The sequence below is a fragment of the Zingiber officinale genome, chromosome 5A, assembly GCF_018446385.1.
Source record: "Zingiber officinale cultivar Zhangliang chromosome 5A, Zo_v1.1, whole genome shotgun sequence".
Taxonomy (NCBI): Eukaryota; Viridiplantae; Streptophyta; class Magnoliopsida; order Zingiberales; family Zingiberaceae; genus Zingiber; species Zingiber officinale.
The window spans coordinates 142,309,374-142,326,907 of NC_055994.1; the positions used below are offsets into that span (position 1 = coordinate 142,309,374).

Consider the following 17,534-nt stretch of genomic DNA (forward strand, 5'->3'; position numbering starts at 1 on the left):
TGATTGTGCCAACTAATAGAAAATGATATTCGATTCATGATATATTAATCTATTCTAATATTTTCACTAGTTTTCATTTGATGTTATGAAATTATTTGAAGCTTTCTTTAAAACTTTTTATAATGCATCCTCTATTTGCATTATAGAAGTGTCCTTAGGAAAGTGTTAGTTAAGGAAAAAAATTTGGAGAATATATTTGTTGGAATATAGTGTATGACTCGAACTAGTTATAGGAGTGGTGAGTAGACAAATACTAAAAATATAAATTTCTCTTGCAAAACAAAACAATTCAATCTTGTTATTAGTGTTTAGTAGTGTAGGTGTTCGTGTATATATGTCGTAAATAAATAAAGTAAAAGAATACAATATTTACATATTCATTTTATGTTAGTCAAAACTCTGCTCCTGCTTTATGGTCTATCGATTTGTCAAGAGAATCAAACCACTATTAACCACTCCTTTATACAAGCTAGACTAAATCATTCACAATTCTAAAAGCTTCACATGATTACAAGTATCTCTGCACAATAAGAAATAAATATGAAATCTTGGGGAAAGGAGAATGCTAATAAATTGTAGAAGAAAATCTTGATTCAATTCTAAATGTGTTCTAGATAAAGAGGACAAGCGATGCGAAGGATGTTGTTCTAAGATGAAGTTATTACCGAGGTCTCCTTTACCTAGTCACTATTTCATGTTTTGAGGTTTTTTGGTAGAATGAAATATTGTGATTGTGGCAACTGACAAGAAAATTATATTTAATTCATGATATATTAATTTATTCTAATATTTTCACTAGTTTCTATTTGATATTATGAACTTATTTGAACTTTTCTTAAACTATTTTTATAATGCACCCTTTAGCTAGTGAAAGAAATCTAAAGTGTTAGCTATAGGAAAAAAACTTACAGAATATATTTGTTCCAATAGAATGTATGGCTCGAACTAGCTATAAAGGAGCGCTGAATAGACGAAGACCTAAAAATAAAAATTTCCCTTGCAAAAGAAAACAATTCAATCTTGCTATTAGTGTGGGATGCTCGTTTATGGATTGGTTGATTGTATCAAGATTGTATACATAGTGCAAATAAATAAAGTAAATAAATACAATAGTAAAACAATCATTTTATGTGATTCAGGGATCTGCTTTTACTCCTATCGATTCGTCAGGTGAATCACTATTGCAAATCCACCAGCAACCACCCCATACAAGTTGTACCAAACATTCATAGTCCTAAAATCTTGGGATGATTACAAGGATCTCCGGTCAATAAGAAATAAATATGAAATCTTAGGGAAAGGAGATTGCTAAAGATCTTGTTGATGAAAATCTTCAATTCAAATTGCTAGTCCTTGGATGTTGTTTAAGTTAAGGATTTGGTTATAACAAGTTCACACTTTTTTTGTGCACACTTACCAAACCAAACAACCTTGAATGCTTATATAGAACATGCTATAATGACTCTATTTGAAACAACTCTAATTGACTACTTGGATAGTTCTAGCTGTTCAACAAAGAATGTCACTTTGATTGGTTAAGTGGAAATTCTATCCAGTTGGCTTACATGAGTTTAATTGATTGTAATCTAGTCGGTTTACATGAGTCTAATTGACTTGAACTTAGTCTAATCGGCTGGAAGTGAACTTGGGAGTCAATTGAGCACTATAATAGATTGAAGCTCACATGTAATTGATTGAATCTGCTTGAACACCCCTTCTTACTTGACTTGACTTATACCCTTGTAAGCCTATTCAAAGCTATGAGATCTAGCTTAGTCATTACTACAACTCGAAACCTCTTGTCCCTTGGTCAAATACTTCCTATAAGCTATTAGATAGCCTAAACCCCTACCTAGTCATGCATGATGCTAACCAAAACTGGGAACTCCTAGATTACATTCTCTAGTAATCTCTCACAATGCACATTACTTTCAACTCTTTAACCTTGATCGATGCTTTTTATTACCCTTGAGTTCACCTCACATCAGACTCAGTTCCTTAGATGCACCAAACCTCCAAGCTTGTTCTAATATGCCATCCTTCTTTGTTTACTTACGGAGTCCTATGTAAAGGCTCTCCTGGAGTCCACTTTACTACTAATTTTTGATCCCTAGGATGCTTGAAGCCATCTTTCTCCTATCACCTTTGAGTCAAACAAATTATAGGCGATCAAGTCAGAGACATTCTGCAACTAAAGAACTTGATCATGCCAAGTCACCAAGCTCTTCAAACTTCAATGTGCACTATTCCAAGTTCCTGTGCACTTCATGCACTTGTTTAGCAATGTAGACAAAGTTAACATAAAACATTTGCCAAATACATCAAAGCAACTTGGTTGAGCCCAACCATTTTGGAGAATTGTTGCACCAACAATATTTATCAAACATTCTATTTCATTGCCAAAGTTCTTTGCATGAGAAAACATCCGCAGGTCATACCAGTAGGATTTGGTGTGTTGGGTGGGTAAAAATAATAAGGTTTATGTGTCAACTATCACTAATATGTTGGTTAATGAGTAAGATATAAGTGTTTGATGACAAGAGGTATTGCAATATGTTAGAATATATCTATATCATGAATTATAGTTTCAGCCATCCATGCAAGGTGGATGGCAATAACTTTTCTTTGGTTATGCTCTTATTAGTATACTACAATGTGCAGAGACAATTTTATACTGCTAAACTTCTTATACTTTTTTGCACACCATTTGTTTCTAATGCTGTGACATGCTTATGTTATTTTTCTAAATATGATCAGCCTTTAGAGGGTGTATGAAGTCTTATTCTAGATTATGATTTTCTATTATTTGACTGATGGTACAGAAATGGCTTCCTTACAGTATGCCCTGTGTTTCCTTCAATACCTGAAATTTATTTCAAATCTGCTATCTTTAGCTTCAAATAATGTTGCAAAGGTTATTATTACATATGTACATTCACTACCAAAAAAATGTATTTGCAGCTCTTCTTTTGAAGCTTGAAGCACATATTGCTGAGGTTACTATAGAGTCCAGGGAACTGGGTTTCACTCGATCAGGGGACTACATTTATGAGTTCCTCTCTGATCTGAACATCACATTTGAGACAGCAAATATGCTTGTTGACACAATTGACAATGCTGCTCTGCTTCTTGAGGGTATTTCTCATGATTTGACATAGTTGATATTTCTCCTATATGCTGTTGAATTCTTCTTAGATAATATATTTTTATATTTTTTTTGCTTGATAAAACTTCAGAAATTTACTAAGCACTGTTTTTTCTCTACTGAATAACAGGGAATACATCTGAAGTTGGAACGAAGGCCAAAACAAAGGGCACCTTTAGCAGGTTAGAGAGCATTAGGAATGTGCTCAATCTTATTTTTCGAGATGGTGGGAAAGACCATGCAAGATTTTACTGTGTAAGTGGCGATTTGTAATTGTGTGGCTGTGGCAACAATTACCATTCCCTGATAACTTTCTCCATTATATTCCCTTAGCATTTATGAAGATATGTGAGTTCTAGACTTGTTAGATGTTTGGATGGCTACATTTCTACTACACATTGTTGATTATTTGTGAAATTTGTTACTGCTTAATTGCTTACTGAACATTAGCGTTTTGTTTCTTTAAGTTTCATGTGCAGGAATTTCTACCAGGCATTACCAATTCATTCAAAGGTATATACTCTTTAACAGTTTGGGACTTGCAACCTTCTTTTCTGCACGTTCACTAAATGTTTAGGCTTACATTGCAAATTGCACTATCCACAATGATCATTGAAATATTTCAAATCATTCTGGCTTTTGTTTCATTTGGATTTGGAATAATTCCATATCTTCTAATATTGAGTGTGAATTTTCATTGGTTTAGTGCTAAATCAGTTCTAAACTTTGATTATTTCTGGCTTGTTCTTATTTACATGTAAAGTGTCGAGGACACTCAGTTGGTGGTGCTTTAACCCAGGACTTGCCATGCAAGAGTTTTCAAGGTTGGGGTTACGATCTGTTATACTTACATCTGGCACATTAAGTCCTCTGGATTCCATTGCTTTGGAGCTCAACTTGTATGGAATTTATCAAATCCTTTCTTTCTTAGACAAATCTTATTTCCCTCCTGTAATGCTAATCTGTATCTTTCTGCTGATAACAGAGAATTTCCGGTCAGATTGGAAAATCCTCATGTTATATCTGCCAATCAAATTTGGGTTGGAGTTGTGCCAAGTGGTCCATCTAATCATCCATTTAATTCGTCATACAGAAATCGTGACTCTCTAGAATATAAGCAAGAACTTGGCAATGCTATAGGTAGGGAATTATATTTCTAGAAGGGATATATTTGGCAAAAGTATCTGCTGTTTTTATTCTGACCTATCGTTCCATGTGGTTCTCCTGTAGTCAATTTTGCTCGAATAGTTCCTGATGGCCTACTTGTATTCTTTCCTTCTTATTATATGATGGATCAATGCATTGAGTGCTGGAAAGATATGGTACATTGGTACATACTAACATTTTGGTAGACTATGATAATTATTCTGAGGTCTTTGACATGTAATAAAAACATTACATTTCAGGGTCATGCTAGATCAAGGGATTTTTGCACTATCTGGGAAAGAATTTGCAAGCACAAACATCCAGTTGTGGAACCAAGACAATCATCACTTTTCACAAATGCTATTGAGGTAGGAGAGAAGTTCCAATCCTTGAGTATGATGATATTAAAGATTGTACAGATCATCCATGTGTGTTTCTCACAATCTGTTTATTTTTTATTTTAGGACTTTCAGTTCAAATTACATGACAAAACTACTACTGGGGCAGTCTTTTTTGCAGTTTGTCGTGGCAAAGTATGCTTCACTTCTTCTAATTTCAAATAATTTTTATTTGCTTTTGTTTGTTTTAAGCATTTTTAGCCTTCAACCACTGTAGGAATTTGTAAGTTTCTAATTTGTATGATATTGAAGAGTTCTGTTTTGATGCTGGAGGACCACATAAAATAGGAGAATTATTTGAAAGCCTTGCATATCGGATAAGGTCCACTTTCAATAACTTTCTGTTCAGTATTTCTTACACTAATCAGATCTACGGCAATGACAGCCATAATAACACTTGTTTCCTGCATGAAGCTGATGCCATTACCACTATTGTAGATCCAAAGTCCCCAATCCTAATTCTTATTAACCCACTATCCTATATTTAAATTGATTTCAAGTATGAAGAATAAAATAACATGATTGGATCTTATACCAAGGACAGTACTTCTATTGTACCAATGTTATATCCATAAAATGACATGAAAGATTAACTGTTACACCTCAAGTGGATCAATATACCTGCAGGGAAATTACTGAACATGCATAATTCTAATGACTACAAAACCAACAATATATGTACTAGTGTTAGAGTGGAATATAAGTATGTCACACCTTTATTAGTGTTGCGGTTGATTGATTAATCACTTATTCCAAAAGCTTCAGCTCTTTGGAAGGAAGTGTTATGGTTCATTGATTAATTCCTTATTCCAAAAGCTTAAGCTCAAGCTTCTAGGAAAGAGACTAATTTATTATATGGATCACTTCCCCTTCATGTGAGTGATACTCTCTCCATATGTGGATGGGGTGTTTGATTGATTCTGACCTGCCAACATATGAATTAATACAAATGAATTGAATAGATCTCTTTGTAGACAGGTGGGATTCAAACTTCCAATTCTTGCTTTTATACTATATTGAGGTTGATTGACTAACCACTTATTTCAAAAGCAACTTGAGCCCTTAGCAAGGAGACTAATTTATTGAACTAATTATATTGTCTTGGATTTGCAGCCCTAACATTTATTGTAAGTCATTGAACAATACTAAGCTTGAATAAATCAAATCGAAGACAAACATGAAGCAAGTGTGAAGCTTTTATCTTATGTAGATATTAAGCTGGACAACTATTTTGAGAGTTTGTGTGAGTTGTATTTTGGGAGTTGACTAACCACTTATTTCTGGAAACAGTCTCTTGCAAAAAGTAGGATAAGGCTGGGTACAATGGATCCTTCCTCGAGACCCCGCATGGTGGGACCTTCGTGCACCGGGTGTGAGTTGTATTTTGGCTTCCTAGATAGATCTTTTCATTGCATGAAAAGGATAAACATTAAGTAGTCTAATTTACTAAAAGAGTTTGTACTCAAAGCCTTTTGGCTTTTAACAATGTAGTTTGGTCATGTTCCTTATTTTCCATATTAAGTATTGAGAATTATCTATGTTTGTGTAGAAAGTTTATGGGGGAGGGGGCTTGAACAAATACACGGCTAGATCTTTATGAGTTGTTTTAGGAGGTACAGGGTCATGCTATTGTTTAATGTTTAAACTGTAGACCTATTGCATAACGCCTAAGTGATAGGCAAGTGCCTAGGGGAAAACCTAAGCAATTAACATTAAAATAATCTTTAAATAGAAAATATAAATATATTAAATTAAGAATATCTAATATAATGTATATATAACAATCATGTCCTTAATCAATCCAAAAAAACCTACCAAAGTCGACCCTAAGCCCTATTGAAAAAGGGCGATGGTTGCGTGTTAGGTTGCTAGCTAGTATGGACTTTCAGGCAAATGTACAATGAATGGATCCATCAAATTATTGTGCTAATGCTAGAATGTTGTGAAATGAACGCGTTGCAGAGTTCGACTTTAATGTCTGGGCAAGGACCGTTATATCTCCATGAGAACTCGGGTGTAGTATTAAATCTGCAAGAGTTTGTGTTGCAGGGTCCGAATATAACGTATCAACAAGGACAACTACATCTCCATGAAAACTTGGATGTAGTGTTAAATATACAAAAGTTCTCACACTATATATTAGATAAGAACATGTATCATAGGAAAATTAATGGCCTAAGATTTGGAATATGGAATATAGGAACGCTCATTGATGAAGCAATAGAGTGGTTGATATGATGATTAAGAGAAGAATTAATATTTTATGTGTACAAGAGACAAATGGGTTGGAGAGAAGGCAAAGATGATAGAGAATTGGGGTTTTAAGTTATGATACAAAGGAAGGAGTAAAATAAGAAATGGAGTAGGTATTGTTGTCGATAATTCGCTAAAGGACGAATTAACAGGAGTAGTTAGAAAGGAGGATAGGATTATAACTCTCAAGATAATAACGACGAAAGAAACTATTAATATAATTAGCATATATCCATCTCAAGTAGGATTAAATGAACACACCAAATATAGATTTTGGGACGATCTAGATGAGGTATTACAAAACATTCCGCTAATCGAAATAATTTTAATAGGAGGAGATCTAAATGAGCATGTAGAAGTGAAAAATGAGGAATATAATAGGGTACATGAGAGTTATGAGTTTGGAACAAGAAATGAAGAAGGGAAAACTATATTGGATTTGCGACAATATATGACCTTATACTAGATAATAGGTTTTTTAAGAAAAGAGAAGAATACTTGGTCGTATTCAAAAGTGAGAATAATAAATTGCATATTGACTTTTTTATGGTTAGGAATAATGATAGAAAGATTTATGAAGATTGCAAGGTCATTCTTAGAGAAAATTTAACTACTTAACATAGGTTAATAGTGTTTAATATTTGCCTCAAGTAGAATATCAATAGAAGGAAAATATGCACGATTCTTAGATTTAAGTGGTGGAAGATAAAGGATGAGAATCAAAATATATTTAAGGAGAGGATAGGAGTACAAGTATTAGGAGAAATATATGACAACCTGAATACGCTATGAGATAAGATGATATCAAAGTTAAAAATAGTAGTAAAGAGTGTACTCGGCGAGTGAAAGGAACGTGCACCACCAGGTAAAGGATCTTAGTTGTCGAATGAGAAAGTACAAGAGAAAGTGAAGGAAAATCGAATAGCCTATAAGAAATTATATACTGATAAGAACGAGGAAAATTTTAAAAAATATACCGTAGCCAAGAAAGAGGCTAAGAAAGCAATGAATGGAGTTAAGAATGGAAATTTTGAACACTTATATCAAAAATTGGATAAAAAAGGGGGAAAGAGATATTTACAGAATAGCTAAAGTGAGAGAGAGAAAGATAAGATATCTTATCAAATAAGATGTATTAAAGATAAATGCAATAGGGTACTAGTAAATCATGAGAAAATAAAAGAGCGATGGAAGACGTATTTTCATTAATTTTTTTATGAAAGTTTAGATGACCAACTTAATTTAGTTAATTTAAGTAGGTCAAATAAGTATATAAATTAAAATTTTATCGTAGAATTCAAACTTCATAAGTAGAGTAAGCTTAAAATGAAATGCAAAATGAAAAAGCAATTAGATCAGATGATATTCTGATAGAGGTATGGAAGTGTCTTGGGAAATAAGGTATTGAATGATTCATAAAGTTATTCAATATAATATTGAAAACTAAAAAAATATTTGATCAATAGAGGAATAGAGGGTAAGTACTCTAATTCCCTTATATAAGAATAAAGGAGACGTATAAAATTGTGCAAACTATAGGGGTATTAAACTAACGAGTCATATCATGAAACTTTGGGAAGAGTAATGGAAAAAAGACTAAGGAAGAAGACCACGATAATTGAAAATCAATTTAGATTTATGTTGGAAGGTCGATAATAAAAGCTATACATCTTTGAATGTATCAGGATTAGACTTACACATGGTATTCGTCGACTTAGAAAAAACTTTTGATAGAGTCTCAAGGAAAATTATATAAAGAATTCTAGAAAAGAGAGCTGTTAGCATAATGTGTATTGAACTAATTCAGGATATATATATAAAGATGTAATGATAAGAGTGAAGACATCAGGCGGATTAAACCGAAGTGATTCTCATAAAGATAGAGTTACATGAAGGATAAGCTCTAAGTCCCTATCTTTTATTTTTTTTGCACTAATCATGGATGAACTCATTGGACACATCCGAGATACAATCGTGGTGTATGTTGTTTGCAAATGATATTGTTTTGATAGATGAGACACATGAATGAATAAATCCTAAACTCGAATCTTGACGGTAAATACTAGAAGTGAAAGGTTTTAGGCTTAGTAGTGAAAAATATATAGAATTTAAATTTAGCAATATTAGATGTAACGAGACAATTATTGAGATAGGAGATGATGAGTTATCTGTAAGTGATAGTTTTGAATATTTAGGATCATTTTTGCAAAAGGATGGAGGGATTGAGAAAGATATCTTACATAAAATACAAGCAGGATGGTTGAAATGGAGGTGTTCTTTGTGATCGTAAAGGATCTCTAAGACTTAAAGGAAAATTTTACAAAATGACGATTAAAGACCTGTTATGTTATATGGAGCTGAATATTGGATTATGACGCAAGTGTATGAGTAGAAGATGAGGTTGTAGAAATAAGGATGTTAAGGTAGATGTGTGGAAACAAGATAAGAAATGAAAATATTAAAGAGAAAGTCAGGGTTGCACTTACAGAGGGAAATTCCGAAAGACACTTTTAAGATGATATGAGCATATATTTAAACGACCAATAAATGCTCCAGTTAAACGATGTGAAACTATGACAAATGCCCATATCAAACTAGGAAGAGAACACACAAAAATAGCAATAATAAAATAAGACAATTTATTTAAATATAAATGATGATATAGTAGGGGATAGAGTTCAATGGCGTAGAAGGATCTATATAGCAAACCTAATTTAGTGGGATAAGGCTTGGTTCTTGTTGTTGTTGTATCCTTAATCAATCCAAACAAATTTATAATTACAAATGAATAAGTCTAAATTGATAAGAAACACTAAGGACAACAATAATTGAATACTTCATATTTTATATTGCAACCAAGAAAATCAATTACAAAATCTTAAAATAAGGAAAGTCAAAAAATTTATTGAAAATGAGTGTGGGTGCCTAACATCAGGTGAAAAAGGAGAGGTATAATTCTCTGTAGGTGGGAGCTCAAGCAAACAAGGAATGTTGGGTGGGCTAATAGTGAGAAGTTGGGTTACTTTATAATATCAAATGAATCAATAATTTATAATTTTTTTTTTTTCCTTTGACTTGCTTGGACCACCTAGGCAGATTACTAGACCCATGCATGCCATAACACAATCATTCTAGACCATCTAGGTGGTTTATATAAATTGTTTTTTTAAAAGAGTTGGGATCACATACCAACTAAGCAAAGCGATTCCTTGTTGCAATAACTTAGGCTGGCAACTAGCTTTTAAAACAATGGTGTGCTAATTAGTTCGATAGCCTTAACTATTTCTTTTTTGTTTTTTTAGGATTTGTGGTCGACCAATGGCATTGGTAGGTCAAACATAGCAAAGTCCAAGTTCCAAGCTTTTACCAAGTTTAATGACTAGAGCTCATGGTTAGTTGACCAAGTTGGACACACTGGTTTCAAACCTTAGCACTTGTAGGATTGAATAGTTGGCTAAAGGGGTGGGGGTAAATAGCTCATAACATTACAATTTAAAATAAACTTTTCTCATGCATTGTAAGGTCAAAAATAAGCTCATTAGAAGCATATGTTCTTGTGTGTTTGTTACAAGTAGAGTTATGCAACAAAAATAAAATGAACGAACATTAAATAAAAATGGCATTGCTAACAACAAGATGTAACGTGTTAAGAGCTTAGGTCCTATTTCACGGACCATTGATTCATTAGGCGAATTACTTATTAAAAAATTACTATCAAAAACTTTTTAGAGATGGAAAAATCTTGTATAGCCAGATACTTCTCTTAATACAATATATGAAAATATAAGTACAAATAGAATAGTAATACTCTACTTTTAATTTTAGATAATAGATGGAAACACCGAGGAAAGAAAGAGCTATTGAATAGCTAAAATCTTCACTAGAACACAAGCATTTTGAGCTCTAGAAGTCATTGGAAGCACTTAAGGAAAGACAAAAAATCAAGTGGTTATTTGAATTGAATGAATGTTTTGTCTCTAGGTCCATTTGCCCTTATATATGGCCTAAAATCCATATACTGATAGACTAACAAGTGTTTCTGCTCAACTCTAATCAGTTGAAAATATCCTAGTTAGGTGAAACATAAAGATAACAACCTTATCTGCCAATGATTAGTTTGTTATGGATTGAAAAGGTCATCTAATCAACTAGATCAAGATCTAGTTTGCTCCAACAATTAAGATCACAATCTTATTTACCAAAGACTAGTTTGTGAACATCTTCAATTGGCATCGATGACTTATCCTAGTTGAGTGAAATAACATAAATATTCATCGTGAGTCAACAGTTAAAGGCTCACTCGATTGAATCTACTTGGGATCCCAACTTTTCTCAAGATGGAGCTCTGTTGTCAACTATGATCCTAAATCTGTTGTTCCTTGGTGAAATGATCTTTGCCAACCACCACATCATGTGCAATCTGCTAGGCTCCTAGTTGAACTTGACATTTGGGCATCATTGCACTAACAATCTTATCTTTTATGAACTTTCTAAGATCCATCCTACCTAACTCCTACACACTCGATGAACATATCAACATAAATATAGTTTAAACTCTTTACCACTACCCTTAGAACATCACATCAAAAATACCCTCAAAACATTACATCAAAAATACCCTAGTCGAAGTCAACTAGTTGCGACATCATTGTACCAACAATATTGAAATAATTTGGATGACTAATCAAAGTTCAAAATGTCAAACAATGTTGAAGTTTAGGCTCTTGAATGCAAAACTATTATTTCGATATCGTGCGGACATTTTAAAGTATGATATTGGTGGTGAATTGAAGGTGAAGGAGATGGAGAAGAAAAGGAAGTAGATAAAACAACTATATACTTGAGTTTAGAGTTATTGTTCTATTTGGAATGATACACTTTTGGCATTATATTTTATGAATACAAAGTAAAAAAAATAATATTGTCTCAATTTATCTTAACTTGTGTTGTAACATATCAAGGGCTCTTGAGCGTTGGCATGACACGGTACTCATTGACATGATGATATAGGAGAGATTGTTTGTGCTGAGTAGCATTGAGATTTGATAATTTATCATAATAATACGTTTCGAGTGTGTCAGTTGACATAGTTCGAGAATTCAAACAATGAGTCTAACTAGTTTGGGAAATCAAAATAAACTTTTTGTTTGGTAATAGTCAACCAAAACAAGCTTTCATTTTGGTTTTAGTATTGAAGGTTGGTTAACCGTGTTCCTGGTAGTCAACTAAACTTGACACTTTAGGCGACCAAACTTAATTTTAGACAACCAAACTTAATTTTAGACAATTAATATTTTAATTATGGCTTGTTAGAATGCATTTATGATTGACATTGTTGATCAAATTTTTGGTTAGTTAATGTAAATTTGACTGCTGCCACCTCTTGAGATTTAATCATATTGGCTTGATCTTTCGGTAAAACCTTTGGAGATTGCTTTTCTGGTAAGAAACCATTATTTGCATCCAAAAAGAACATTGTGAAAAAGAACAAACATTGCTAAGGACAAAATCATATACTTAGATTTCATTCCATTTGAGAAACATATTAGAAGCCCAAACAACTCGTACATAGAAGCTCCCAAACTCCAAAGGAAGAACATCAATAGTCACAAGGTAGAAAGAATCCTACCTAAATCCTTGAGTTTGAGTCTTTATTGATGGAGTCGTTGCTTCTGGTCATTGACAACACCAACTATTGGAGATACCTTTGCTGCCACTAGGATCCTACAACTAAAAAAGTTGACGACAGGGGACCATGCTAAAAGCCCATGACCAGTACCATCACAATTTATCTTTCTTTTTCTTACCTACAATCTAAGTAGAAAATAATTGCAATGTAAAACTACTCACTAGAGATCTTGTTGCAATCTACCAGATCCACAAAACATAAAAGTTTGATGATAGGGAACCTTGTTGATGACCACAACTAGGTTGGGACTAAAACAACTATTGATGTTGATGATAAGTAAAAAAATATTATTTAAAAAAGGTTGGATGTTTCTTTTTCAAAAGGAACTTGGGATTAATTTAGAAAGGTTTGCAGGAAAGATCAAGCATGGAGAAACAGGCAGATCAGTACACATATCAGGTAAATACAATTGTTTTGCAGGTTTTGGTCTGAAATTTAAATGGTATGCTAAAAGGATATACAGTTAGCTGCTATAAAGTAGATTAAAAATCTGCACTTCAGTTGACTCTGGGAAAAAGGATAGGAGGACGAGAGGAATATGCTGTATGCTTCATCATTGACAGAGTCCAATTTCTTGAGTTCTTGAATAGAAGTGCACGACATATTGTTATCTTCTTTTTGCCATAATGTATTGAGGCATAATTTTGTTTCACAAAGATAACTTGTGGTTGGAAGTCACTAACAGATCAAACTTGGTATGACAAAACTTATGTTTTCATCTTATTAATTTGCTTGAACTATCTGTGACTGTTAGTTTTTTATTTCTTTATAATATTGCTATAACTTATATATATATCTCTTGTTGTAATTATAGTCGCATGGTTCCTTCTTTTGTTGTTCTGCACGGTCTGAGATTTTGAAATTCTTCAGGTTAGTGAAGGTCTTGATTTTGCTGACCAGGCTGGTAGAGCTGTAATAGTTACTGGCTTGCCTTTCTCCACAAAGACTGATCCCCAGGTTTGGTCTTGGGTTCTTTAATTTTCAGTGATATTATTTTGGAATTTAACTTAAAGGATGCAGAATTGTTTATTTTCTTGTACATGTTTATTTTCTTGTTTTTTGGAAGTCACTTAGACTCATTTGATTGAGAATAATAGAGGTGTACTTGTCTAGTTTTGTTGGCAAGATGACTAAGTCATCCTTTGATGTGGCAAAAAAGACGATTTGCTCGCCCAACGCCCTTGCCAACTCGTCCCTAGGCAAATACGGAGGAGGTAAATCACGGGTGGCTACTAGCCATTAGTGTAGGCGGCCAAGGCATATGGGAAGGCATGCTCGGACACGCTGAGTTTCGGCACCAAGATCTCATGTGGCAACACCTCATGCCTCAACCATCGCACTGCCCTGAGGGGACCTAAGTCATCCTTTAATGTACATATGGATGCATGTGATGCAATGATCACACAAGCACATAGAGGTTTTCATTAGTTCATAGATAATCAATCACGTTATGAGTATATGTAGAAATCCAAAGCATTTGAAAGGTTTAACTAGTTCATATTTAACGTACAGAAAAAGTATGTAGAAGTATTAAGATGCTTCAATCGAGATAATAGATACTTACTTGCTAAATTTCTAGATCACTTGAAAGAAAATAAGATTCTCTCATAGTGGATTCCTGGAACACCATAATTGAATGGTGTGTGAATGGACTAATTGGACACTGTTGGACATGGTTGGTTCATTCCATGATGAGTTGCCCCTCAATATGAGGGTTATACATTCGAGATCATGACACAAGTTCTCAATGGAATGCCTTCATAGTCTTGAATATACCTCATATGATATAGACAAGTAAGAAACAAATTCATTCTTAAGTATGAGTTTGGTTTGTGCAACATATGCCAAATGTATGGATGTGGTATGCCAAATGTATGGATGTGATATGCCAAAGGTAAAGAGGTTTAGTCTGGAAGATTCCAAGAGAGGATTGCTTCCCATGTCATTTTATGATATTACTCTCTCTCTCTCTCTCTCTCTCTCTCTCAACATTTGTTTGAAAATAAGTTGAGATTGAAAGATCGAGTAGATCCCATATTTTTTGGCAATAAAATGGATCATGTATGTAATGATTTATATGTGCTTTGATGTTTCACATGCTTTGAACATTCAATTCATGAGCTGAAATGAAAATGCAATAGATTTAAAAGATAATAATAAGATTATTCCTGAATCGACCTTGCAAATTCAATCTATGAATTGGACAGGTTTTTTATTTATAGAAATTGTTTAAAGTAAAACCTAGAATCTCGTGTATATTGAACCCCCACGAGTTAGACCTTTATATAGGAAAGTAGATATACACCAAAAGACACAAATACCCTTTTACTTATTCTAACACTTCCCCTCAAGCTTGAGAATATAGATCATATATACCAAGCTTGTTATATATGAAGTCAATCCGGGGACCTCTAAGTGATTTAGTAAATATATCTGCTAGCTGATCATTTGAGTTGACAAAACTAGTAGATATTTCTCCGGATATGACTTTCTCTCTGGCAAAGTGACAGTCAACTTCAATATGCTTTGTTCTCTCATGGAAGACTGGATTTGAGGCAATATGCATAGCAGCTTGGTTGTCACATATGAGTGACATTTGTGTAACCTCTCCAAACCTTAGTTCCTGAAGCAACTGTTTTAACCATATAAGTTCTTGACTAGCAATAGCCATAGCTCGATATTCTGCCTCTGCACTGGATCTTGCCACAACATTTTGTTTTTTGCTTTTCCAATAAATAAGGTTACCTCCGACAAATATACAAAATCCAGAAGTGGACCTTCTATCAGAGGGAGATCCTGCCCAATCTGCATCAGAATATCCTACGACTTTAGTATGTCCTTTGTCTTCATATAAAAGACCCTTTCCTGGTGCTCCCTTGATATATCGAACAATCCGAGTCACTGCATCCCAATGTTCTTTGCATGGAGAGCTAAGAAACTGACTTACTACACTCACTGCAAATGAGATATCCGGACGAGTAACAGTAAGGTAGCTTAGTTTCCCTACCAACCGCCTGTACCGTTTAGGATCTGAAAGAGGCTCCCTCTGATTTGGTAGGAGCTTGACATTAGGATCCATGGGATTGTCGACTGTCTTTGAGTTTAACATTCCTGTTTCTTCCAGAATATCCATTGCATACTTCCTTTGGGATATAATGATCCCATCTTTAGACTGTGCCACTTCTATCCCTAGAAAGTATTTGAGTTTGCCAAGATCTTTTGTCTGGAAATGTTTAAAAAGATGTTGTTTTACTTGTGAAATTCCAAGATGATCATTACCTGTGATGACAATATCATCAACATAAACCACTACATAGATGCAACCAGTAGATGAATGACGATAAAAAATAGAATGATCAGCCTCGCTTCGAGTCATGCCAAACTGTTGAATTATGGTACTAAATCTACTGAACCATGCTCTGGGTGACTGCTTGAGACCATATAAAGATTTCCGCAAGCGACATACAAGACCAGAAGACTCCCCCTGAGCAACAAAACACGGAGGTTGCTCCATGTAGACTTCCTCGAGCAGGTCACCATGTAAGAATGCATTTTTGATGCCAATGGCGAATTGCAGCAATAGACAGAAAAAGACGCACAGAAGACATCTTGGCAACAGGAGAAAAGGTGTCGCCATAATCCAATCCAAATACCTGAGTATAGCCTTTAGCGACAAGACGAGCCTTAAGCCGATCAACCGTGCCGTCTACACCAACTTTCACCGTAAACACCCATCGACAACCAACCACTGACTTCCCAGGAGGTAGAGGAACGAGGTCCCAAGTCCCACTGCTCTGTAGGGCACTCATTTCATCAAGCATAGCCTGTTTCCATCCTGGATGGGCAAAGACATCACTTGCAGTCTTTGGAACAGAAACAGACGACAGGGAAGATAGACAATAATAATAGGATGGGGAAAGACGATGATAGCTTAAAGAAACATAGTGAGGAGAAGGATTACGAGTGGAACGCATACCCTTTCGAAGTGCAATAGGAACATCAGAGTCAGGAGATGGGACCGGAGGAAACGACGAAGGACTTGGCTCTACAGATGTGCCCACAGCAGTGTCATTGTTGGTCGGCGGCAAAGCAGAACGAGGACGGCGCTGATAAACCTGCAAAGGAGGAGACGAGGCAGGTGGTGATAGAGGCGCCTCCGGAGGATAAAAGATAGTCATTGGTGCAGGTGGAGAGGGAGAAACCTCGGCCTGTGAAGCGGAAGGACCAAAAAAAGAAACCGACTCAAAGAATGTGACGCCAGACACCCGACGCCCGACGCCCTTCTTCGCGTTTTCCTCTTCTCGCGCGGCTAGGGCACAGCGGCGCTCCCCTTCTTGAGTTTTCCAATTCATTGAGAGCAGTTTCCAGCCGTTTGTACAGGGCATCATCAACACTGAGATTTTCCTGCTGGTCATATTGTGGAGATTGCAGTTGATTATACTTTTCAGGCAATTTGCCTGTAAAATTATTGATAAATCGTCACTATCTTCGTCCTTTTGCATTATTGACAAAGAAGCCATTTTGCTCTCCTCTTCATCGAGAACAGACAGGTCTGAAATCGTCACAGCGGCGCTCCAGTTCCTTCCCATCCATTAGCAAGCTTCGAAGAATTCCTGCTGGAGTAGGGCATCTCCGAAGAAGCTTCTGCATCTCATCCGACCCTGCTGCGAGTTTTCCAGTGGCTGTTCACGTTACCCTGCTGCGAGTTTTCCAGTGGCTGTACTCGTTCCCGGATTCATCCGATTGGGCAGAAGAAGCAAGCGCAGTCCGGTCCACAGTTCTATTCATGGCTACATCTGGCGCCCCAAAGCCAGATACCTCAATCTTTACCAACCATATTACTGCACCCCTTTCTTCCGAGCAGTTGGATGGTAAAAATTATATCTCCTGGGCATCTCACATT

General features: G+C 35.1%; 1 protein-coding gene across 2 annotated transcripts in view; it reads left to right on the forward strand.

Annotated features, from left to right (window-relative positions):
- The window catches only part of LOC121982170 (regulator of telomere elongation helicase 1 homolog), a 77,421-nt gene that overhangs the window by 12,370 nt on the left and 47,517 nt on the right, over positions 1–17,534 (forward strand). For both annotated transcript variants that reach the window (XM_042535115.1, XM_042535114.1), the window contains exons 7-15: positions 2,962–3,135; positions 3,276–3,400; positions 3,613–3,658; positions 3,909–4,044; positions 4,131–4,285; positions 4,376–4,467; positions 4,552–4,659; positions 4,756–4,824; positions 13,502–13,588. In XM_042535115.1, the coding sequence (XP_042391049.1) occupies positions 2,962–3,135; positions 3,276–3,400; positions 3,613–3,658; positions 3,909–4,044; positions 4,131–4,285; positions 4,376–4,467; positions 4,552–4,659; positions 4,756–4,824; positions 13,502–13,588 (992 nt within the window). The remainder of the gene's footprint in view (positions 1–2,961; positions 3,136–3,275; positions 3,401–3,612; positions 3,659–3,908; positions 4,045–4,130; positions 4,286–4,375; positions 4,468–4,551; positions 4,660–4,755; positions 4,825–13,501; positions 13,589–17,534) is intronic.